The sequence below is a fragment of the Rhamphochromis longiceps genome, linkage group LG5 (assembly GCF_057381845.1).
Source record: "Rhamphochromis longiceps isolate RC_006_pf linkage group LG5, R_longiceps_female_GT1.1, whole genome shotgun sequence".
Lineage (NCBI taxonomy): Eukaryota > Metazoa > Chordata > Actinopteri > Cichliformes > Cichlidae > Rhamphochromis > Rhamphochromis longiceps.
The window spans coordinates 20,687,731-20,713,476 of NC_140561.1; the positions used below are offsets into that span (position 1 = coordinate 20,687,731).

At 39.9% G+C, this 25,746-nt stretch overlaps 2 protein-coding genes across 3 annotated transcripts; one reads left to right on the forward strand and one right to left on the reverse strand.

Annotated features, from left to right (window-relative positions):
- Nucleotides 1-6,602: 6,602 nt before the first annotated feature.
- Nucleotides 6,603-13,252, reverse strand: LOC146669876 (fibroleukin). 2 transcript variants are annotated; one of them, XM_085406518.1, is made up of 6 exons: nucleotides 12,666-13,252; nucleotides 11,893-12,088; nucleotides 11,461-11,538; nucleotides 11,276-11,388; nucleotides 10,858-11,120; nucleotides 6,603-8,512 (listed from the first exon to the last, which is right to left on the reverse strand). In XM_085406518.1, the coding sequence occupies exons 1-6, from the start codon at nucleotides 12,939-12,941 to the stop codon at nucleotides 8,170-8,172; spliced, it is 1,269 nt and encodes a 422-aa protein (XP_085262644.1). In that variant the 5' UTR covers nucleotides 12,942-13,252; the 3' UTR covers nucleotides 6,603-8,169. The 2 variants fall into 2 exon arrangements, with proteins under 2 accessions (XP_085262644.1, XP_085262643.1); XM_085406517.1 differs by having other exon boundaries at nucleotides 11,893-12,091.
- Nucleotides 13,253-16,170: 2,918 nt separating this feature from the next.
- Nucleotides 16,171-25,513, forward strand: LOC146669877 (ras-related protein rab7-like). The gene is made up of 6 exons (XM_085406519.1): nucleotides 16,171-16,497; nucleotides 20,964-21,026; nucleotides 22,530-22,656; nucleotides 22,811-23,029; nucleotides 23,842-23,970; nucleotides 24,102-25,513. The coding sequence occupies exons 2-6, from the start codon at nucleotides 20,974-20,976 to the stop codon at nucleotides 24,195-24,197; spliced, it is 624 nt and encodes a 207-aa protein (XP_085262645.1). The 5' UTR covers nucleotides 16,171-16,497; nucleotides 20,964-20,973; the 3' UTR covers nucleotides 24,198-25,513.
- Nucleotides 25,514-25,746: the final 233 nt, after the last annotated feature.

Genomic DNA, 25,746 nt, shown 5'->3' on the forward strand with positions numbered 1-25,746 from the left:
AAGACTGTGACAAATTACATAAGGCTTCAAAGTGAGGTAGCATATCAGTCTTTGCAAACCCCTTCAAGTTGTGCCCAAGTCTGAGAGAAGATAGGGGTAGGTTGATGACTCCCGCACAGACGTAATCACAGTCCTTCAAACGCTGCCGGTAATCTGCCTGCATAGGTTACTCTAAAGTATATATTTTGAAGGCAGCTGAGTTAATACGTGAAATACCAGAGATGACCATTTAAAAAGTCTTTTCTTCTTCTTCCTTTCAGAGCTGATTGCTGAGACATCACAGCGGTGTGTGACAGTTATTCCTGAAGTCAAAAGTTTTCCTTTTATAGCAAGTTTTTTGCGACAGGTCATTAAGTGCACATGATTTAACATCTAATGGAAATGAATGAATGAATGAATAAAGGGTGAGTTTAGAAGCACTTATAGATTAGATTAGATTCTGCAGTCAATAAAAAAATAATGGGAAAATAAAATAAAGTTCCTTAAAGTAGTGGGTCTAATTTAAAAAAACATAAAACTGATGTAATTCTCAGTTTCATTTTATTCAAAGTTACTTTTAAAACAATGTTTGTTTTTTATTTGATTTTTTTCTTTATTAGAAATTTAGCATCATTCGAATTTGTTTGATTTCATGGATAATTAAATGTTTAGATAACTTAATTACTTGAATTAAAATTCAATTTGAATTAGTATGTATGTAATTATATGTATTTTCCGATTTTATTGGATTGAGCATACAGTGACAGCCAGTGTTCAAGAATCCTTTTAAATAAAGTGAATACATAAAAAATTACAAATATGACGTCCATTTAAAAAAAGTTAATCTCTCGGCAGCTTTTTGAATAACTTGTTAGAGCTAGACTAATTCTTGGCCTGCAAATTAGGAGGACTCCTAATGGTAAGACAAAACTGTGCTGCTGGTTGAAATAATCAGGCAGACAGTGACACCTAGGGGAGAGTAGTAGTTCTGTTCACCCTGATTGGGAAGATTTAGATTCTGCTTCATTGTATATTTTGCAGCAAAAAAAAAAAAGGGGGTGGGGGTGGGGTTTAAAAAGGCCAATGACTAAACCTTTGTATTTTTCACCACCATCATCCAGAAAACAAATGTGCCACAATGCTTTTGAGAGAAAGTTGTTCATCCCTTAAAGTGTCTGAGATTTACAGGATCTATGCCGAGGAGCAGCGATGCTGTAATCTTTCCTTTTCCTTATGCACAGTTTACACTTTATAAAAATAACCATAGTTAGGCCGCTGTCCTTCATGCTAGCAAGCTGCTGAGCAATGAGGTTAACAAAACGGGCCCAGCAGCCTCAGCACCTTAATAGTGTCATTAACAGATTCTTATTTACACTGTAATCCAGTGATGTGTTCTAACATATGCCCACTGTGGTGACCCCTTGTGACAACAGAGCAGTTGTAGCTTTTTATTCTGTAATTACTGATTCTTCCCTATTTTCTAAACTCCTGTTGTCCACACATCTCAGTGAAAAACTATTTCAGCATCTTGAATATCTTTAAATATTCTCATTTGATCTTGCATTTCTCTCTGTGTAGCTTTTCTTAGTCATTACAGGTCATAGGTTCACTTCCTGCCCAGAGAGCAGCAGGATATGAGAGTTTACAACACCTTGTCACTAACCACTTGTCAATCAATCTCTGTTTCACTGCAGCTGTCCGGGGAGTTGTAGAATTCAAAACAACCTTTTCTCCCCCCTCAACCTTCACGTGTTCATCAATATCACTTCATCATTCTTTTGTTTTGTCTTTGTGCTAATCCAGTTCCTGTGGGTAGAGTGAGTGTACGTCCGAGTGTGCAGTGTATATGTTAAGGTGTGCGCTCAGTAAGGACTGTTCAGGGAAAATGGCCAGAAGTAAAACTAAAGGCTGAATTTGATAGTGACTTGTAACTTTTTCTACATTTTCTGTTATTACGACACCAAACTGAATAAGATAAATATGTACACAGTTTAAAAGGAGATTCTCTGTGCCAATTCATCAAGTTCAGCTTCAGATGCCCCTTGTTCATTTCTGTTTCTGTCAGTCAACCAGGAATCTTTAATGAGTTTTTCACAGATTAAATCAAGTAAAGTTAACCTCCAGAAATAGCCAGAGGAAATTTATCACCATCTATATGACAGAGACTTTGATGGATTTTATGAGGGCTTCAATAAGAAATTTACAATCAAAAGAACCAGTTTTGACCAGAAGAAATCAGTCTGGAGCTGCAAAACATATTCTAGCTTTATGACGAGAGTGACACAGCTTATTTATCTAATTTAATGTTGCATTTGCATGCAGTAATATCATGTTTTGTTGCTTTTATGAACTTACAGCAGTCATCTTTATTACCAACCGATTTTAAAATGCTTTAAAAAAATTTAATTTCCATTCATCTTATTAATCAGCTAGTTTTTTGTTATGTGGCTCTGGGAGCCACAGGCTCGAGACCCTTGGACCAAACATGCATTTTTTGCATGCTCTGCATCTACATGTGCATATGTTCTGGTACACATGGTGGTGTTGTGTGTTTTTGCATCTGTCTGCTCATTCTGTGTCTGATCCTCAATGATTTCCCGTCTATAAATCCCCAGACTTTCTGCTTGGCTTAAGCTGATTCTACAGAGCTAACCTATCCTATATGTCACACGCACATCAGACACAGAGGCGCTGAAAAAAAGACATCTGATCCATTCCTGTCTCTTACTTGGTCTTTGTGTAAAAAGATGCCTACAGCACACACACACACACACACACACACACACACACACACACACACACACACACACACACACACACACACACACACACACACACACACCAAATAACAAAGGAAAATCTCGTAGCATTTACAGAAATTCAGTGTGGCTTTTGCGGCTGCTCAGGCAGAAGACAGTGAAGTCATCAGAGTGCAGTGACAGAGTGTGTGTGTGTGTCTGTGTGTGTGTTTTCCCTCTTTGCCACAACTTTCTGCAGGTGCAAGAGAGAAAGCTACAGAGAGAAGAGAAACACAGCTGACCATTGGGCTGCTTTACCACATCCTTCATACTGAACTTTACACACACACACATATGCTCATGCACACATGTACGCACATTCATTCTTTCTCTCTCAGTATTCATATTTCATAATTTGACAAGCACAGTGTGCATATTTAAAGGATTTATTGGATTATTAATTGTGAAAGGTCTTCCTGGTATATTATGATGAGCTGCTTCTGACCCCCTGGAGGTCGCCCGCATGAATTTTGTTGTCAGCAGGTATTATCAGATTAGATAATCCTTTGATTTGGAGTCTGCCTGATCAGCACTCTCAATCGTTTCACCCCCTCTCCTGTTATTTTCTCCGTCTTTCCCTCACATCAGAGGTGGATTATTATGGAATTGCATGAGACGTAAATGCTGATGGAAGTAAAGCGCTTTGGAGCAATAATTCACGACACTGAGAGCATGCCATGTTCCTCTCCTGTACTCGCTAAAAGAGACTGAGGCTATACAGGGCAGCAGGCAAAGGCCTGGCCACTCAGCAGATGTGAAACCAGTAAGATGCCTTTGGGAGATCTTAGAATGAGGAGATTTGTATCACAGCTGTGCAGCAGACACATTTGCAGGATGGCAGCTAAAGATGAGCAAATGAAGCACCTACACAGCATCAATGATAGCATTAATGTGGTGTTTCTAATAAAGTGCTTGTGAGCATGTATATTCATACACATGTGAGTGAATCAGTGAACCAGCTTCCTTCTGTGTTAAAAACACTGAAGATTCATTTCTATGAGCAGCACATTTAATACGCAAGTGGTCAACTTTAATCTAATGTTGAAGTTGCTGCTTTAAAGTATCAAGTGAAGCTTTCTTATTATACCAGAAGTTCATCAAACACTGTTTTATCAAAACTATTATAACTGATTACATAAAATTTAAATGTCATGAATGACTAATTTTGATGTAAAGCTTATTGACTTTATTCACAAGTATTCAACTTTTTGATTTAAAAAAAGTGCTGTACCAGCAAGCACTGCAATAATTTTAGTCTCCAAAAGATTTTAAACATGCTGAATGTTAATCACATAAATATTTAGTTAATTAAAAGTTGTTGTTTTTTGTGTTAGAAAAAACCCTGCAGTGCCTCCGCTCCCTGCCTGCAAACCCTCTCCACCTCCACTTTCATGCGCACATTCATGCATAAAGATGGAGCGAGGCCTGCCACTTGGCGCCCTCTGAGCCCTCCCTCCCTCCTCTCCCCTCCTCACCTCAGCTCCTCACCACATCAGGATACACTTGTTCTGGTGAATTCCGGTTTCAAACGGAACGCTGCCTTTCTCTGGTTTTTTGTAGGACCAGTATTAAAAGCAGGCACATGCTGTCTCTCAGTGGTCCTGTGGTCAGGGAAACAAGCCTCTAACGGCCTGTTATACTCACACACCTTTCAAACCTCACCCGCTCCTGCTTCCTCCCCACCCTCAAGCCTTCCTCCTACTTTCCTTGCACTTGACAGCCGCCATGCATGCCCTTATCGCAATGAGAGCAGGTTAAAGTATGAAAAGTTCCTTCCACTGCAGGCCACTAAGTTCATCCTCCCGCCTCCTCCATGCTGTCACCTCACCAGATTCTTTTCTACTATGCAGTGCTGCTGAGCCCGAGGCTCATTTACACCACAGTCCGCATTAACACACCTGTTTTGTAATTTTGTAAAGTCTTAATTTCAAAAACTTACATCACTATGAGCAGATTTTGTCCTTTGACCTCCAGTACCAATTATGGCGCCCCCAGTGTTGAAAAGAGGCACGGCAACCTGAAGCTTACAGTCAAGTCAGGGCTGTTGTGCTTTCAGCGGTTCTCTGAAACCTTATGAGTTGAACAAAACTTATCAAAACCCCTGAAATAATTTGGAATAACATATATGGCTTCAAAAAATAAGACCTCAGTTATTGTTTTTACTCATCGCACTTCACATAAACAGGCTGTAGGTTAAGCACAGTTATTGTCTCCGGCTGTTTATTTTCTGACAGAGCACAGTGTTGCTATTGTTCTCTCATTTCTATAGACACTTTGTTTGCCTTGTTTGCTATAGACTACTGTGCAGTTTCTCATGTGAAAGTTGTTTTCCAGATTTGCTCTAAGCAACATTGCCACCTGCTGTTAAACACATGGATGGGAATATCACACTCCTACAACTTCAGTCATTTTCAGCAGTCAAAAAAGGGGCAGCCCACATTTAAAACTCTCTCTGCCTTCATCCATGTTCTTAAAAAATCCTTTGAGTGTGAAGAGAGATTATATTCATTTTGGAGCCAAATCTGAGGAAAAACACAAAATGTTTCCAGGGTGAAATATTGAAGTGTTTTGTGAAGTCTTACTCTGCATTTCAATATGATATAAAGAGAAACTGAGATTATTATTAACGTTTGGTGGACTGATGGATATTACCTGGATAAACAGATTATTTGATTGGGAAACTTTTTTTCCCCCATTTGCAGTGATTATTGGCCACCTATCCATATTATAAGAGCTCATCCATTTCAGGGTCACAATGGGGCTTGAGCAGGTTCCAGCTTTCATAAGGTGAGATGCAGGACTTACCCAAGATAGGTTAAGAGTCTATCATAGGGCATTTGAGATCATATTATATTTTTAAGTTTTTGTAACCAGATGGGCTGTTCTAAATTTTCTACATCATGTGAAAGATTATAAAAACATATTTTATAAGCACCACAAAAATAAATAAAAATAAAAATAGAGCCTCCTGCAGAAAGATGAACACACTACTACTAACATGAGTTCTGTTTTAAATCTGATATTTTCTTGTGTCACTTAGAAATAAATGACACATATCTGAACTTCCCTCAGAGGAGCACAGTGTTTCTCAAAGGGATGTGCTGGCTAACCGCTGCCCAGTCTGGGCTTCCGGCCCTGGGGCAGCAGAGCCTGCTGATACCCCTCCGCACCCCTCCGCACCACCACTATCACCCCACTCCAGACACTGTGCCAGGATACTGTGGTGACACAACCCTGGGCGTCTGTTCCTCCCTTGTCAACAAGACTGATGGATGCAGAAAGGAGGAGAGAAGAAGAGATCAGGAGGAGTGATTGAATTTATTGAAAGCAGTTGCAGCTCGGAGCATGAAGAGTCAAAAAGGAGGAAATTTGAGAAGGTCTGAACAACATCAGTCAAACTCTTATTAAGTGATAGAAAGCAAAAATAGAGAGTGATGATGAACAGAAAGTGGTAGGAAAAGGTTTTTGCTCCATTTATTGATGACATAGAGTGAAAATTGATTTAGATACTGAGCTTGATTTTTAGACGTTCATCTCTATACAGGCAGAATCTCTTAAAGATTAAAAAAAAAATGAATTTAGATTGACAGAATTTTATCCTGGTTTTAATTTCTTTTGTGTTGACTTCACATTTCATCTTCAGCTGAGACAAAGCTTTTCTCAGTCTCTAAAATACAACCAGGAGCCACCAGGGGGCAGAACACAGAGCCATCCAGCTTTGTTTCCAGCACACACGAAGACACACAGAGAAAATTAAACTAGAAAGCTGATATGTATAATAGGTTTTATGGGTGATTGATCATAATTGCTTATTGTTAGCCTGTGTGTGTGTGTGTGTGTGTGTGTGTGTGTGTGTGTGTGTGTGTGTGTGTGTGTGTGTGTGTGTGTGTGTGCGCGCAATATTATGTGTGAAACAGGTGAAAAGGTGAAAAGGAGCTTGTGGTTGTGTAACAGTGATTACCTTCCCATGATGTGTACAATGGGATCCATTTGTTTTTAAGAAGCCAAGCACATCATGCACCTCCTTATCTGCTGAGAGAACCACTGACTCCTGTGTGTGTGTGCATGTGTGTGTGTGTGTGTGTGTGTGTGTGTGTGTGTGTGTGTGTGTGTGTGTGTGTGTGCATAAAACAGACATCTCCTTGTGTGTAGATAAGTAGTGTATGTGAAATACTTTGACAGGTAGGAGGTCTGACAGCAGTGTGTCTGTGTGTTTAGATGAGAGCGCTGTCACACGATCACATTAGACAGCCTGCTTGTTGCAGAGACTGACAGCTCACTGCAAACAATGCTAAAAGTAAAAAGTCTTTTACAAAGACTGTGAGACACACACCCACTGACTCACATACCTACTCCCAAAACGTCTTCGTGAAACACATCTGTGGATGAATCACCCCCGCTGACACCAACTCTAGAGACCAGGGGAGGGTGACTGTTTCTGTATGTTTGTGTTTGATTTAATAGAGGTGGGTGGAGGACGGTTTGCCAACAGAAAAGGAAAAAAAGAAGGTCCTGAGAGTTAGCGTCAGTGTGTTAGACCTCTACCTGGGAAAGTATTAGTCAGGTGAGATGGCCTGTCTAAAACTGGGCTACTCTTGGTTTAGTATCAGACTGTGAGCTTTGGCTCTTTGGCTTTCTATTAAAGCAGCTGTAGGCAGAACATACAGTAGGGGACTGTGGTTAGACACCCTGTCACATGAATCACAGTGTGATGAAGTTTTAGTTTTAGTTGTGTATATAACAGCTGAGCTCTCTGCAGGGACACGATGACCTCTTGCCTTTTAGTAAACGGTCTCCCATGACTTCATCTGACCTACAATGTCTGTGAGCTGCTGCAGGCAGCTTGTATTTCTGTAGGTCACAGAGCATAGACAGGTAGGAACACAAGCAAATTACCAGTATTAACTCATGCATGTGAAGGATGACTTTCATGTGTGGTTTGGGTTGTTTGTCTTGTCCTTAAACTGTTAACACGGAGAAAACATGCCTCCCCTGGCATCCTGTGATACATTAAGGTAGCCTTTTGCAGGTTGTTGATGTGCAATAAAGATTCTGGAAATTTATTACAGCAACCTCTGCAATATTTTCAATATGTATTTAACTGTTTCACAGTTATGAAGTAACATGTATTTTTTACCAGAGTGAGCCCATCATAAAGAAAGTAGAGCTTCACAGTCTGCTAATCAGCATTTAAACATTATTTCTTTTACACTTTTTTTTTTTTATCTTTTAGCTGCCATCTGCATATAACTGATAAGTGACATGAAAGCAATGCTAAATATAGTGACCAAAGCATCTATCGATTATAAAACAAGAAAGAAAGTGTCTGGTGTGATTATTACTGTAGTCTACTGCACAGCAAATTTTCCCCATTATGTTGACATCATTATCTTTAGTCTGTTCCCATAAAGTTTTTGGGTCTTGTCTTCATCTCCACCCTCTTGAAGGAGTAGCGCTCTCCAGTTCGTCCATCTGTCAGGATGTACCATGTTCCCCAGTAGATGCCGTTGGTTACCCCGCTGTAGCGCCCACGGTAGTACCGTCCATTCAGATTAGCTGCCAGACAAGCATCAAACCACCAGCCTGCACCATAGTACTGACCACAACTTCCCGACACGTAACGGTCATAGTCTCTGTCAGCAGTGCTGAAGGACCTGCCGTCGTGGTTGTAGCGCTTACTGTAGCTCAGTGCATTACCTGCATCACCAGAATACTCCCGTGCTGTCAGGCGATACCTGGAAGATAGACAAACAACATTTGAGGGGTTTTTTTGTTTTGTTTTTATGTGTGTGTTGTTTGTTAAAAGCCGAGTAAAATTATGTTTTATATTAATTTCACACTCCCGGCAAGGTGGCAAATGGATTGATTCTTATACAGTACTTTTCTACTTTACTTGAGCAATCAAAGCATTTTATATAACACGTCTCATTCACCCATTGATACAAGCACTTTTGGCTGTGTTGAAGTGCCTTCTAGCAAACATTCACACTTCTAGCAACCATCACAAACTAGAGATGGCACGATACCACTTTTTTATGTCCGATACCGATACCGATATCATAAATTTGGATATCTGCCGATACCGATATGAATCCGATATAGTGTTTTTTAATCAACAAAACTGTTTTTTTTTTTTTAAATATCTTGCTGCATTTTGTATAAGTTCATACTCAAGTTTAAAACAACAACTACACTAAAGCTATTCTGTTATACCTGTATGCAAAAAAAAAAAAAATTTCATAGTTCAGCAATACTGATCAATCTAATAAACTTAAACCTACACCATCCTCCCTATTCTGGTATTTTAAAGAGTACTTAGCGTAAATATTAAGCAACCTAACTAATAGGGTTCCAACTCCCAGCAACAACAAAAATAAATAAATAAAAAATAGGGAACCACCCCTCACACTCCACCTCATGATGCTTAATCGACGTAATCAACCTTAATTTGATGCAGTGTGAAAAAAAAAAAGCACAGAAATCAATTATTTTTCAAGAAATATTAAATAGATTCAACATCTTTCTTCAACAAAATTGCAGACTGCACAGATGGTACCTTCCCAAAGGAAAAAGTACTATAGCTTACTAGGGTATATATATTAGACTTAATAGTCACTATATACAGTAATTGACTTCTATTCATTTTACATCAAATTAAAACTTTGGGTGTCAGATAATTATTTATTAAAAGCTCGACATTTTAAATGAGAATAAGAAAGAAAAGTATGTCTTTGTGCCCCCTTTTCCCAGTTAATGCCCTATCGGCCCCCCTGGCTAAACTTTGCTAGATCCGCCCCTGCACAGTTACCAGCCGTCAGCTACGTAGAAAAAGATCCTCGAGTAGAAAGTAATAATAAATAAATTCTAACAACAGCTGATCAAGCTTAAACGTGCTGCTGTTGTTCAGCCGCTGGTTTCCTCTTTCTGGTGCAAAGTGGGCCAAAAGCAAACAAGAGAGACGGACTCGCGACAGAAAAGCCGATCAGCTGATCATTAAGCAGTTTCATGATTGAAGTAGCAGCCGGAGAGGCAGTCGCTCCATATATCGTTTGGTAAGCTTAACGCAGGAATGCTTTACAAACATTCAGAGATGGACTTACACACTTGCTTTACTTCTCTCGGGATAACTTTGTCGGAGATGAAATGCCGGGTTGCTAGCGAAGCTCCAAATGCTATCCAGACCACCGACAGGTCCCGCATGCCACAGCCGCTCTATCACGTGATGCATACTGCTCCGACTGCTAACGTTCTGAGGTGAGTTACGGCGTGTTGCAAGTTTTGTGAGGTGCTTTCGTGATATTTAATGGATCGGATTACATTTTTTATTTTTCTCCGATATCCGATCCAGTAATTTAGGTCAGTATCGGACCGATACGTAATATCGGATCGGTCCATCTCTATCACAAACCACCAACCTTCCAATTAGTAAATGACCTGCTCTACATCCTGAGTCACAGCCACACCAAGACAGTGAATGGGTGATAATGGAAAGAGTCCTGGATATACAAGTCTCCTAGCTTGTATAGTGTTATGTAGACTATCGTATATGTGGAAAACTAGAATGCAAATAACTGATTATAGGTAAAAGTGAAAACTTCAAAAACTACAGTTTAAAGTAAGTTAAAGATGGCCATTTGAATTACATAAAGACATTAGGCGAAGACATTAATTGCCTTTGCTAAAGTTTGAAAGGTAATGTTAAAAACTTTATTAACTTTTAATTTATTAACTCTGCTGATCTGCTTCAGGATGTAGTTTGATCAAAACTGATTGGCAGCCATACAAAAACAACACACATCTCTCAGGACATTAATCACATTTTGACTGAAATATTCAGAACCTTGTCTGTTCGTGTAAACGTGCAGTTCATACTTAAGAAAAAAGTGATTGGGAAAACAAGTTTTCATGGCTGTTGTTAATACATGAAAGCAAATAAGATTGTGACTGAAGATAAAATAAATACATTTTTGTTGTAGCTGACTTCCAGACTCAAGTCTCTCTTTTTCTGACCTTTGGTCTAATCCCCAGGTAACTTTAATCCCTTAGCGCAGAAAATATATCTGTGTGCAGAGTGCTTCACCTCTGTGCCTCCGAGGCCACTTTGAAGTTGCTGTAGGTGGCTTGGCGCCTCTGCTGGTGCCAGTCCTCCAGCTCAATGCGGAGTTGGTGTTGGCCACTGGAGGTAAGGGCATGCAACGCTGCGTTACCCAGCCAGTGTTCTCCTTGCAGATTTCCAAAGCCCTCCCGGTATTCCTGCCATGTTCTGTTGAAGTCCACTGAGCCATCTTGCCGATTCTGGATTACTGTCCACCCGCCACCCGCAGTCTCCATGTCACATTTAGCCTAAACCAATACAGAGATTCTAATATTATAAGGCCCAGATTTTACTGATCCACAGATAGCATGCACATCTCCAAAAGAAGCTGACCAGGGTGGTGTGGGCTTGGGGTGCGGGTGATATGTCTGTCTCATTTATGAGTGCGGTGAATCTGAAATACCTCTAGTGCCGGCCCATTCAGGTCAGGCTGGATGGTGTAGATTCCATTCTCTTTGATCCCCAGCGTGTAAATCTCTGCACAGTCCCGAGGATGTAGCCTCTCCAAGGGGGCAACTAGGGCACACACAGTGCATTTTCTGCTTAGAAATGAACAACAATTCACGTAGCTACCTGTAATGCCCTCACCTGTGGGTGGATGTTGAGTGATGCTCTTGAGGAAAAGCAGCAAGTCTTTCTCCCCCTCTCTCCCCACCGCTGCGCTCTCTGCCAACCAAGAGATAGATTAGGTTATCAGTGAGGCCAGTCACGCTGTCGTCAGGGGCTGAAAATAGATGCTCCCCTGTATACCTCACAGAGAGGATGCATGATAGCGCTCTCAAGGCTTTTTCGCTTTGTGAGCTGTACCGTATGTGTCTGTGCATCTGTGTGTGCATGTATACAGAGTTTTTGCCATGCTTCTTAGTGCAGTTAAATTCCTATGAACTCACCTATGACTGATGCCTAGCAGGTCTCATTGAGGTTCTGTTTACTATGTGTGGGGGAGCGACTGCACTGGCATTTATGTGTGTGCATGTTTGTGTGTTGCAGAGATTGGGGATATAAAGGTGTACTACTTACCCAGTCGTTTAGCCATTGCCCCAAGCGCCTGGCTGTGACAGTGGAGGTCACACTCTGTCAGCACAGCTGCCATTAAAGCCAGGATGGCCCCAAGAGAATTGCTCTCCTGGCCCTCGTGACTCCAAGGTCCCCCAGTATCCTGGACAGAGCGCATGCAGCGCTGCAGCTGAACCAGGCGCTCTCTGACAACCCCAGTCTGCTAGACAGTGACACAGATATATCTAAATCATTTTGTGAAAGTCAGAAATGATTCAGCACTCCTTAGTGTTATTCAGTCATGCATAAAAAGTCTAAAAATAAAGCTGTGCATGTGCATAAATATCATCCACACATCCTCACACATAACCGACAGCTCAGTTTTGTGTCACAGTGTGTCTCTTACACTTACATCACCCATGTTAATCATGTCCCTAACACACCTGTTCCTGCATGAGCTCAGCACAGCCATATGATGAGGATATTTTTAAAGCAAACCTAATTTTGTCCCTTCTTTGATTGCTGACGGTTATTGTTCCCTGGCTGGAAGGTGGTGCCAAGTCTAGCGTTCCATGAGAAAGAACCTGCTGGCATGAGTTTGGTAGTATGCCGCTCACTCTCACTACAACACGATGAGTAAAAAGGTAAACTTTAAGGTCTCCCAGGCTGCTGGAGTTAATTGACTGTTTAAGAGTTGTTTCTGGCCCCTCTGAGATTTTAGGATTTTTAAGCTGGGAACTGTGAAAAAACACAAACACACACACACAATGAAAAGTACTGTATAAAATGTCAGTTACCTTGTACTGAAACTGGGGTATTTCATGTTTGTGCTCCACTTTCCGAGGGATGTCTGAGATTGCTGCAAGTGAAACCCCTGTCCCGCAGGCAGTTGTCCCAGTTTGACCCTCACAAGCCCCGGTACCTGCAGCTCCAGTCCCAGGCTGGATGGGTGAGGCCACTAGATTATCTTTGCAGGGAGGATTTATACAGGCTGGAGAGGCAACTAAGGATAGCAGCACTCCCACATAGAGGAGAGGAAGCATGCTAAACTTAAAGGAACTGAAAGGAAACATGGAAAAATGTTTTAAACCGTGGTCCAACGTTGTTCCTCCAAGTAGTTGCTTTGTGTTGACGATTCCCTGCAAACTTTCTCTTCACTTTCCTTCAGCTCATCAAGCAGTGCCTCTTCAGGCAAATAGACTTTGCTGACTTTGTCCTTTTTTTAAGAGGGAAAATTAGATCTTCATAGTCATGTCCTTGTCCATTTTGTGTTTTCTTCTCTGGGTTTCTTTCATGTTCTTTCTTTCTTCTCAGATCATCTCACTTGTTGTCCCCTTTCTCGTGCTCCTGCTAGTGAGGTTGCTTTGGCTCAGATTCCTAGATAAATGCGGCACTCTTTGCTGTCTGACACGGACTAATGCACCCACCCCCTAATACACACACACACACACACACACACACACACACACACACACACACACACACAAAATCTGTTCATCTCCTTAACTCATCTCATTGCCTCTCCTCCCCTCCCACACAGCCACACACAGAGATGCATGTTTACACATACACGCACTAAGAATGTGAATGAAAGTGCCGTTATATCTCAAACACACAAGCACTTTGATGGCTGTCTCTCATGATTTAATAGACTCTACACCTTGCTGATATGTCTGTCCTAATGATATAAACGATGTGTCCCACCTTGAGCAGCTCTTACGTTTTGCCATCATCAAGGTGCAAATGCGACAGTGTTTGCAAGGATGAAAATCCAGCAGATGCTCCAAGTATGTGGCGCCTTCCCACCCATGAACCGTTTTCTAGCTCACACGCTTTTGTGTTGCAGTGTTTGTATTTACAAAGAGGCCATAAAGACTCCAGATTCAATAGGTGTAAGAAGGGAGGAATTTCTCTATAAACACCAGAGTCATCCCAGTCATCAAGATTCTACAGAGGCACGCTTCCAGTAATGAGGAGAACAAATGCACATACGACATTTAGTATGGAGAGATGATATATTAATGTGAAACCATTTTTAAAGACATTTTCTGTATGACTTTACTAGTATCTCATATCAATCTGGAGGAATTTAGGCCCACCTTTTTTTTACTGTGTTGCTCCATGAACTTTAGCATTTGACATGCCATTCGAGGCCTGTAGAGCCTGAGGTGTGCTTCATGTTTTGTTTTGTTGTTTTTTTCTTTAGCTTTTCTTTAATTTTTTAAATATGTGTCAACATTAGTGTGAATTTTCTGGGATGTCCACTTTTGGGAAGATAGTGGTATTTTGTTAAGACTCACCTGAATACTCCAAACAAGGCAAACTACAAACACCTCTGCTTTCATAGAGGGGATAATAATCAATTAATCAAGTGTACGTGATTAGCAGATCCTGCTGCTACTTAATTCCTGTGGAAGTAGTAAGGGTGTACTTTGTTTTTCAAAAAACTTAATAGAGTCCTGTGAAGACTTTCGTTTTCATGACTGCACTTCTGTAAGAGATAATTCATGTGAGTAAAACTGACAATATAGTAAATAACACTAACAGCCAATGAGAAGTAATAGGAAAAATATTAATGTTAAATTTACTGTTTTACAGAGTGACAGCATGCATTTGAAAAAGGTCTGAGTTCATTAGTTCGCTTGGTTCTTCTGTTCAAAATGAATTTCCACTGCCCTCTAGTGGTGGACTACTCACTCCATCCATCCAACCATTATCTTAGATGACTCACTGGTGGAGTGTAATAATGCACTATAATTAAAATGACAACTCTAACATATCCTCCTGAGAACCAAGGATAAGAATCTTCCTATTGAACTTATTTTGTGATTTCCTTCCTCTTTGGAGCTAAAAGAGGCCACCCAAATACATGAGATATCAATGGAAAGACCAGGATGTCCTCTGTTTAGTACACCAGGACTTAGTAGGGTTGCTCAAATAAGTCAAAAGATATAACCCAAAAACAAATGTCCATCGCATAAATGAATAGGCTGGTTCTTAGGAGAATATCATCTTAATCATACAATGAAAAAAAATGGTAGTTGGAGGTTTTGAGAGTTAGATTAGTTAAGATCAGTTCAAGGTGCCTCCCCAGAATGTTGTTTCCCACTGAAAAAAAATGCTCATGTTCACTGGATGTTTTGTAAAAGTTATGTAGAATTACTTGGAATATGCAGCTCATCATCTCACTCATTATGTTAGAAGATTTAAAATATTGTTTGTGTTTTTGAATAAAGTGGAACAGCAGCTCTGAAGCCGATTTATTATCAATTTAGGGAACTGTAATTACTTGAGTCTGCATTAAGGGGCATCAGAATGACTACAAAGCTCCAACATGGCTTTCTATTATATATCCAGGCTACAGACTTGTCAGGTTTAGCCCAGTTATCCGTTATGTCATCCAGTGGGACCTATCTAGTGCAAAGTCAGGTCTTGTGAAAAAAACGCAACCAGGACAATAAGCACACACCTGATAAAAATCATGCGAGTCAGGGTGATGATGTGGTCAGATCTGACTCAGTGTGGGAGTTAATTTTTAACTGAAAGCTTGGCAACTTGCCTGTTTAATGTTTACTGTAATCTATCAATACATAACATCAGCAGGTTAGCATTTGTGCTCAAAGCCTGGGTAATTTTGCAATTCGAAAACAATCTACGCTTAAAGAATTTTAAATGTTTTACAGTATTTTATAATATGTTAGTTGTTGTGTATTATGTTTGGTGCAACCCTAATACCAATACTCTGAAACTTGAAAACTTTATTGAACAAAATATTAATTTCTTGACCACTAAGTTAAAGCTAGTCACACTCATACTGAATACTAATTCAGTTTCAGCTTACACTTAGTAGGAGTTTAGGCAAGTTTCTAAATCAACCTTGCCCAAATTTTCACTTTTCATAGTCACATACTTTTTTGTTTCACTGATTTCAGTTTTTTGTTTTCAAACATTTGCCCGAATACACCATAGACACAGCCACAAATAATAATTCAAACTGTTAAAAGGCAGTAGTTTAAAACTTTGTGAGCTAAGAAATCCATAAAATAAAATGGGTAAAATTAGGACAATTGAGTTTAATATTATTTTAATGTTTTTAATACGTATCTGTCATGTTTGTTTTATATGAATGGCAACAGGGTTGAGAATCAGTACTAATATTAATGTTTTCTCTGAAAAGACCCGAGCTGTGGCATTTAATGGGCTGTGAAAGTCGAGGATAGAGAAGTTATACGGGCCTTAATTAATATTTCAGAAGGGGTTGTTATTGGCTGTTTACGTCTGACGTAGGGCACAAGCGTTGTTTGGGAGGCGGAAGTGAAAGAAGACAAGGGAGAACTAAGTAGTTAGCTGGTTGGGTGGCTTGTAGGCAGGCAAGCCTTAAGGCAAGTGCCAAATTTAAACACTATTTGTAGATAAATTACCTCGTGAATTTACGACACGGTTTTTGTTGGTGTCGACGTCAGAAACTTTTCTGAGAATCTCAAACGGGACATTGCCAAATCAACGCTAGCTAACGTAACGCCTAGTTAGCAACTGACGCTAGCTGCGCTGCACAACAACGGCTAGTTTTCTCGCAGCCGGCTTCGATACGGTCAGCAAGTCTCCTCTACCGTGTGTTACGAGCTGAAAGTAAGTTTTTGAGACGACAAGAAACTCTTTATATGTATAATGTCTGCCCACTTGTCAGTGTTTAGGATGTCCTGACGCTGTAGCTGCTAATGGTGGTGAGGTGTTTTTCGGCAAAAACAAGGCCGGCCTGTGGCTCCTCTGGGTCGAATCCAACAAGGAAGGAGACCGGCTAGTCGGGGTTGGTCTGTCGGCCAAAGCATCGTAAAAGAACAACAACAAAAAAAAAAAAAAAAAAACTAAACAAAAACAAAAAAACTCATCATTGTCAAATGTTGTGAAGGGGTGTCTTTAAACGGTGTTAATGCTCATGCACACAGAGAAGGATTTTTACCTCAGAACTACACATCACCGAGTGGCTGAATAGCTACTCGTCACTGTGTTCTTTGGCTACATCTTGATCCTGGTCAGTGTGACCTTTAAGCGATCTCCTCACCCTTATTGTCTACAGGCTGTGTTAAACAGATGTTATATGTGTCTGAGTGTTGCTAGGGAATCTTGACCTGTCATGTCTGTATTATGCGTTAAGTGGGTTTCGTTTCGCTTGTGGCTCACAGGTCACGCGGTTACACGTCGTTCAAGTTGTCTTAATTATACAACGCCCATTGCTTGTACCAACAGGCTCGAGACAGAAAAGAAACATCTTGCTATACATTTATCCAGGTTTTGAGTATTTTACTTTTCAATGACAGATGCTGTCTGACATTTACGTCTACCATTTTCTTATTGTTTCATTAAAAAAAATACTGTGCACAGTATGATGACACATATGGTCTTGCACAGTTTTTTAATTAAGTGGTTGGAGTTGAAAAACTGCTCCTCCGCTGCAAACAGCCCTCTGAGTTTGGATTAGTCCTAATTTGTGTGTCTTTTGAAGTTGTTCAGCATATCTATCTCTTCACTCGTACTTGTTATAGCTAAAATACACACGTTTAAAAAGATGATCCTTCATTACTGAAGCATCTGTTTCCCATGTAGAAGCTGGTTAACAAGGACAAATGATGATGGCTTCCCTCTGTGACCTGGAGTAATTGACTGAACATTGTCTGAACTCTGCTTTCCAAAACTATTTTTAGTTTGGGGTTTGTTTTGTGTTGTTTGGTTTGCATTTATAACCCATGTCAGAGGTGAAGACTAGATGCTCTGAGCAGAAATGTATGAGCATAGAGAAACTGTGGTGGAGTCCAAAACTTCATGGTTTTTAAAATAATAAATAATAATGAGCCTAATTCATGCAGTCATTTCTTAACTGAGAAATACTGTATATTCATTCAGGCAGAAGAAATTATTTAATTTGTTTTGATCATATTAGTGAAAGGCCACAATCTCATTTTGGACTGAACCGCCTGTCAGAAATCGTAGTTGTTGAGTGAGCCCTCATCTGGGACTCTCCTCAGCTCTTTCCGGGACAGTGGCGCAGCTGCCCCTCTGTTGGTCTTCCTTGGTCTCTTGTGTTCTGGGGGCCTCTGGATGTCTGGAGTTTTGATCTCCTCCACACCTGCTTCACGCCCTGGAGGACGGGGCTGTGGCCCCCCCACACCCTCTAGCAGATTATTACATGAAGGAACCTTTTAAAAAAACAAAAAACAAGCGCGTCCATGCTCACAGGTGTACACACGGGTGATCACACCCACAAACTACACCCTTTTTGGCTCCTACCTCAAAGCACACTGTGTTCTGTTGATCTTATGTGCTGCACAATAATGTTTAATATTTAGTATTTACTGTCATATTCCCATATATCATTGTGATGTTGTTTATTCTATTACTCTTGTTCTCTTCTGCTTGCTTTCTTTTTTCTTTCTCAGCAGGTGATCCAGGTGATTGATATATGCATTTTTTTTCTCTGCCCGTTCTGTTGGTTTTTGTCTTTTGCCCTTTTCCCCCGTCCCTCTTCTCAGCTGTTTCTCTTTCCCTCTTTCTTTCTCCCCTTCTTTCCCCCAGTCAAGTCTGTCCCGTATTCAGTAAGTGAAAATAAAATAAACAATAAAAGGTGAATCAAATGGACCATTACGGCAAGGCTGGGATGGTCAGTTTGGTAAAGTAAATCCGTTGGGCATCTTTCTTTGCCTTTAGACAACAATTCTGATGGCAAAAGAGCCAAACGGGACAGGCCAAAAAAAAAAAAAAAAAAAAAAAAAGAAATCGTAGTTGTTAATGAGAAATCATGGACCTGCTGTTCATGAAAGTTTAAATGTCTGATCTCTGCTTCTGCTGTTATCATGTGACTAATTTAAGCACACCTCCGTGACAGTGTGTTGCTGTTGTTCATGCTACTGTCAACTATTTTGTGCTTCACAGGTATTGGATTTCCACTCAGAAAGAATGCTGGTGCTTTCCAGCTTATGGTTGTGTTTTACTTTAGTAAACTGATGCATGCAATTTGAAATGAAGTGTTCATGTTTACTGTTAAATGTTACCTAAAAGGTTATTGCTTCACCACCAAAACAAGATACAATTTGTGTATTTTTTTTTTTCACCCAAAAGGAGAAACATAATTGGACTTGACAATTAGACACTGCCACAGTGTATAATATATACAGTACATATCTTTATATGGTGCTTTTCCAGCTCAGGGGAATTTCTGACTCTCAAAACAATAATCAGGCTGCGGGTTTCATTTAAATTTAAAGGGTTTTTTTTTTTTTTTTAACATGTACACAATCTAACTGGAGCAGTAAGGTATTTTAGGCACATTAGCAATCATAAAGGCTACAGGTTTTTTTTGTTTTGTTTTTTTCTTAAAGAAAATTCCCAGTGGGAGGCCATGTTTGTAATGCACTGGTGAAACCTTGCTGATGTTTGTATACTACTAATTGTATACTATGCTGCTATAATATACAATTAGGATCATCTTTAGCTTTGAGGAAATACTGCTACATGTTACTGCCAGACATCTGCTTTTTCTGCCCTCCTTATTGACAGTGCAGTACTTTTCCCAGGTTTTGTTTTATCAGTTGCATTGTGATCAGTGTTTACATAGCACCGATAGGACAAAGGTATGGGAGAAGATAAAGCAGTGTCTTAAGAAATCACATTTTATTTTGTCTTTCTAGTCTATTTGTGTATGGGAAAGGTTTATACATAGCCCTTCAAGACATTAATATACATTTTCACTGGAACCCACTGCACAATTGGACAGAACATAAAAGATTTGCTATAAGGTCAGATTTGCGTCAACACTGGAAGCGAAGCACTCATCGCCAACCCCATCAAAGCTGACGTCTTGTTGCTTGTGGACATCGTAGGCTGTGGTTATCTAAGTAATGTTCTAACGTATTTACTACCAGATTATATGTCAAGCAACAGTTTTGTGCACTCTTAATTTTCACTCACTTCAATCACTCGCCTGGTGGTGGTGGAGTTTCTTGGTTTCCACCAACTTTACCTCGTCAGTTGTTATTTCACCCTTAGTTGCTCTTAATCGCTGAATGCCATTCACTTTCTCTGCTCTCTTGTTGAAGCAAATCACTTTCTGTGTGGATGCAGCTTCAGTCTTGCATTGTATAATGATACTGGCTGACAAAATCTCTTTTTTTGTCCTAGTGAAACACCAAGGCATCTAATTTTCCTCTTTTTATTTATTTCAAACATTGCATTCTCAAATAAACAATTGATCACTTAAAGGGGGTGATACAGTATAATACAACACATATTAACTTAATCATGCACTGGGTAAGCTCTTGCTGAAATCTCTGATGAGTATTGGGGAAATTGTGCACATCCCTGAGCAGTGAAGAGTGTTTGAGTGTTCAGAAAAGGCACAGATTGCAGAACAGTTAACTACCACTCTTGCTCAAACTAAAGTGACATACATCCAGTTGTTTTGTCCAATTCTCCAGAATTTAGTCAACATTTTAGCCCCAAATTGACTAATATGTGTCTTTCACTTTTGTATAGATTCTGGGAAAAACTAGATTTAATTTTATTTATACATCTATTTGCATGTTGTCTCCCAAGTCATGTTGTATTTGTGACTGTGGTCATTTTATATAATTATATCTTGCAATGGTTGACGGTGTATTAAGCGTTACATTGTGCAGCATTGGTTTGTCAACTTAGTGACAGTGAAATCAGCAGAAAATGTCTCATATGTCACTTGGTTTGGACTTTGAGGAGGAGTCAATATTCTTAGAAGTAACCTCCGTGTGTGTGTGTGTGTGTGTGTGTGTGTGTGTGTGTGTGTTGAAGTGAGAGGGAGAGAGAGAGATATGTTCCTCGTGATTTGCCCAACAGCTTAGGAAGCACATGACTGAAATGAGTGGCATTCATACATGATTGGTGCAGGGCCATGAAACTCAAGACATAAAGTTGTCCAATAGGCCAGTCTGTAAAGAAACTGAATTATTTTTTTGTATTGATTATGTTGTTCCAGGTATATAGACAGCTAGTGGTTAAGTTGTGACTTGCTATGACGACGTCAGAAAAGCATTAGTAACTAAACCCTCTTGCTTTTTGTCTTACTGCAGCTGTGGAAAAATGACATCCAGGAAGAAAGTGCTCCTGAAAGTCATCATCCTGGGAGATTCAGGGTGAGTCACACAAACTATTCAATTTTTTTTCCTATTGTTGTTTTGGGGTTAATTTAATTTTACATTGCGCTACTTCCTTGTTGGCACAAGTTGTTGTGGTGGTGCAATAAGCTGTCGCCAGGCAGAATACAAACTGTGCTTCTTGTATATACAGCCCTTATCTGCTGCTAATCACTACTATTGCTATCAAGCTCAGTTTTCATGCTCATTATGCCGTCTTTCAAAAGTAGTTTTTATATTACAGTTATTCAAACATGGTTTCAAGGGAACTTTTAATTTTTCACAATAATTTATAAAAAAAAAAAGCTTAGTAAACAGTTTCATAAGAAACCTTAAAGCTGGGTGAACCTGAGAACACTGAAATCTTTTGTGTATCCCTGTGATAATATGATTCACCAATAAATTACAGTATTTTATATGTAAGGAAAACATAATGGCCAAACAGGTTGAATCAACCACCATTCATTCATTTCTTATTGTTAAGCCAGGCTGAAATGTAACTCCAGGCCATTGAATATTTTAACTTGCAAAAATTAAAATAGGAATGATCCCTGTTTTGTTGAATCATATGACCACTTGGAAAGAATACCAAAGTTGACTCTGGTTCTTTGCTGATTGACCAGAAAGATGAATTTGTAGGTTATGATGTAAACAGTTCTCTAGTACGCTTCAGTAGGAAATCTACGTCTTAATTTAGAACATAGCCTAATGTGCACCTCCTGAGAAATTCTACATTTCAGGTTGACACAGCCCGCAACCATTTAATGGCGTGGCAGGCTGTAGTATAGGGTTAAGAGGGGTTTCTGGTTATTTCACGAGTTAGGATGTAGAATTCCCACAGATATCTAAATCAGATCACTGGTCTGTTTTGTATCTGAGTTTTCTAGATGCAAATTAGTTGACTCTTTTTCACTCTAGTGTGGTGGTAAAGCATCTGAAATGGTTGGTTGACTGTGTGAAAATACCTTAGTTTTGTCCTTGTATTTATTTATGTATAACAACAACATAGCAGTTTGGCAGGTAGCCACACCTGAGAGTGAGGCAAAGCCTTTACTCTTTGGACTTGCTCACCATTCTCTCTTACCTGTACCAATCGGTGCTCTGTCACCCTCACAGGTCAGTAATTGTTTGCACTGATTAAGGATCACGTTAAATTTGCTGAGTGTGTCTTCTTGTTCCACAAGAATGACACACTGATAACATCATCATAGCATGCAGCATTTCAGTTTCCTTTATCGCATGCTTTACGACCTGTAAGTGGCTATACTGCTGTACAGACCATTTGCTAATGTGGTTAGCGATATGGTTGAAGCAGTCATCATTCGTCTTATATGTAGTGGATCCTTGTATTTAAAATCAGCTTGTCTCGATTAAGATGGATACCCAATGTGCTCAAGCTGGTGGAAATTCTAAAAGCTTTAACCACATTCATATATCACCAAACACAGTAATTTAATTGCTGCATATTTCATATTTCTGTTGTGCTGCTGTTTCTCTTCTCAGTGTTGGGAAGACCTCCTTAATGAACCAGTATGTGAACAAGAAGTTTAGTAACCAGTACAAAGCCACAATAGGAGCAGACTTCCTGACGAAGGAGGTGATGGTGGACGACCGACTCGTTACAATGCAGGTGTGGTATGATAACTAGTCGGAGGACTAAATTATGTGAGGACAAATGAAGCTTTAAGTTTTCATGGATTCAAGCACAGTTTTATTGAGAGTTGTTGTTTTGTATTATCTTTAATCCTGGTGTGCCTAACTATTGTTCCTCTTTCATTGCCTAGATCTGGGACACAGCTGGCCAGGAGAGGTTCCAGTCTTTGGGTGTTGCGTTCTACCGTGGAGCAGACTGCTGTGTGCTGGTGTTTGATGTGACTGCGCCCAATACATTCAAAACACTTGACAGCTGGAGGGATGAGTTTCTGATCCAGGCCAGTCCTCGAGATCCTGAGAACTTCCCGTTTGTGGTGCTAGGCAACAAGATTGACTTGGAGAACAGACAGGTTGGTATGAGATTCCTGGTTCTAGTTTCGTTGTTTTAAGAATGACTTTAACTATGTGTGCGTGTCAGTTGTAAGTGCACACAGCACACTGTGGCTGTTACTGTTGTGCTGCTTTGTTTGGTAGATCTGTAGAAGGAGAAAAGACTAAATCATTAAAGACTTGCTGTGACCATAAAGATTAGCGCAGGTGTTGATGGGGTTGCTGTGTAAGGAATGTTAGAGGACTTGGTGAAACTACAAAAGTCACTTCACCTGAGCAGAGGAGCTTCTTGTGGCTAGTGAAGTGCATGCCTTGACAGGGCCTTTGTATAAGCTTGGAAAGCTCACCTCAAGTTTATGTGTTACATAACAATATCAGAGTGGCTTTTTTCCAACGATAGTAACTCTAAACATTGAAGTAACTCTTATCCACACTTTGAAGTGGCATAATCAGAGCATAGACTTCAACATTACAATGTGAATTGACAAATTGATACCTCAGTAAAGCTATTCACACCAGACATCCAAAAACCAAAATAAAAGCAGTTTGTGAGAACAAATGATACATGTGCCACCTGAAAGTTGTGCACTCACCTATGAGAAATGCTTGTTGAGCAGTTATTCCCCAAATGTAGCTGAAAAATCAACTTTTCCTCCAGCACTGGGAATATCTTTTTTTTTTTTTTATAAGCATAATATGAGTTTGTATGCTTGTGACCTAAATATCAATACCTATATCATAATCGAATAATGCAGAAAATTGAGTTATTGTATTGTACAACTTATTTTAGCTTGTTGTTGTCGATGGACTCAATCTCTCTTTATATCCACAGGTGACCACCAAAAGGGCTCAAGCCTGGTGTCAAAGTAAGAACAACATCCCCTACTTTGAGACCAGTGCGAAGGAAGCCATAAATGTAGAACAGGCATTTCAGACAATCGCACGTAATGCACTCAAACAGGTGAGTTACAGGTTAATGGTGTGTGTGGTGTGCTGGTGGTGGGTTTGAAATGGCTTGTTGCATTGTGTGATTGTTGAATTTTAAAAAATCTTTCGGCTTTACTTAACTTCTTTTTTCTTGGTGCCTTGCAGGAGACAGAGGTGGAGTTGTATAATGACTTCCCAGGGCCCATAAAGCTGGGAGGGAATGAAGGACCTAAACCCGCAACAGAAAGCTGCAGCTGCTAAGAGAAAATTTGGACCATCTTCTCTCTTGGCTTTTTGGAAACGCCCTGTCACTGGTTACATCACCTCCACCTCGCTTCCAGGGAAGGGAATTCCCTACTGGTCTTCCTCCTCCATGCCATTGTTCATTCCACTGACACGACCCTTCGCACAATGTGCTGCACATGGATGTGTCCCCCTCACAATTAATACACAAATTAATACACTAGTGTTCTCTTGTAAAATATGTTGACGAGTCCAGCGCCCAAAGATCACACAAGAAAAAAATGACACCCCCCAGCCCCACTCTGACCTCACGGTCCCTGACTTGATCTCCTGTGAGTGATCTCCTGTCCCAGCAACCCATTTGTGCAGATGATGCCCGACATTCATGCTAAGGGGACAAGATGGAGCCATTTTCAGAGTGCAATTGGGAACTCTAGATGTCCTAGCTGATTATCTTTAATGTGAGGCGATGTTGGCTAATGTCAGCATCCCAAGTTTCGCATTCTCTGATTTCTCTTTTGCTTTCTTTTGCCTATCTGTCAATGAATAATCTTGCTGAACTATATATACAGATGCATTAATTGGCTGAAGATGTTTTTGAAGCCAATCTGAAACACTTTCTTCTTTCTTTTTGCACTTTGTATGTTTTTTTTTGCCTTTAAAAATTATACAGGGATGACTGATTTTTGGGCAACGTCTGCTGCCAGATGCCTTTCAAATTAGAATTCCTCACTCTTTCCTTTTTTGATATGTCCTGAGAATTTGTTGAACACTCTGGTAGATTATCTTTGCCTTTGCCCTTCAAGATTGTGCTTAAAGGGTTTATAACTGCCTAAACAGCACAGTAGAAATGTTGTTAAGTAGACTCAAAGTAAAAGCTGAGTCTACTTAATAAGTCAGTGTAGAACATGGATTAATTGTCCCTGATATATTAATACTTGCCTTTTGTGTAACATTACTTGTACTGCTACTATTACTGCTGTATATGTTCTGTCCTTTCATCAGACGTCTTTCATCGCTATAGAATTACAATATGCATCACCAACACAGCTTACACCTGTCTTCTGTCATGTCTTTGTTATTGCTGTTCTATCTATCTGCTTGTAGCTCAGGTTGGCTAAGTACTTAATATTTTTAACGGATTGTGTATTACAGTGTATAGATGGTGAAGGTATAATGGACTGAAATCAAATGGATATTCTATCTTTCCATTTAATGAAAATATCCAGTTATCTGTCCTGGTAGTACTCCTCCTTATAAGAACAAAATTACTGCAATGCAAACATTGTTGTCAAAGAAAATTCGGACATCAAATAATAAAACTCTTGACTATATTAACAGTCTGGCGTTCTGTGTCTCAGTGTATGTATGGTTGATGAAATTCTCAGTTTCTTTTTCCATTCAGACACCCCCTCAGGTGTGTAATTGTGTGAAGCCTTAATCACAGATGCAGAGAACTGATATACATTTGTTTTTTTACTTTTTCCATCTACTTTGGCCTTCAGTTCACAAAGTTTGAATTCACTGTAAACCAGTTAGTGTTATTGGTATGGGGTTTTTTTTTTTA

Excerpts from the sequence above, each read along its gene's own strand:
- LOC146669877 (XM_085406519.1), top strand. The coding sequence starts at position 20,974 with ATGACATCCAGGAAGAAAGTGCTCCTGAAAGTCATCATCCTGGGAGAT. Across the intron at positions 21,027-22,529 it reads ATCATCCTGGGAGATTCAGG|TGTTGGGAAGACCTCCTTAA; the intron begins GTGAGTCACACA and ends TTCTCTTCTCAG. Across the intron at positions 23,030-23,841 it reads TTGACTTGGAGAACAGACAG|GTGACCACCAAAAGGGCTCA; the intron begins GTTGGTATGAGA and ends TTATATCCACAG.
- LOC146669876 (XM_085406517.1), bottom strand. The coding sequence starts at position 12,941 with ATGTTTCCTTTCAGTTCCTTTAAGTTTAGCATGCTTCCTCTCCTCTAT. Across the intron at positions 11,539-11,892 it reads GGCAATGGCTAAACGACTGG|AGAGCGCAGCGGTGGGGAGA; the intron begins GTAAGTAGTACA and ends CTTGGTTGGCAG. Across the intron at positions 11,389-11,460 it reads CACTCAACATCCACCCACAG|TTGCCCCCTTGGAGAGGCTA; the intron begins GTGAGGGCATTA and ends TGTGTGCCCTAG.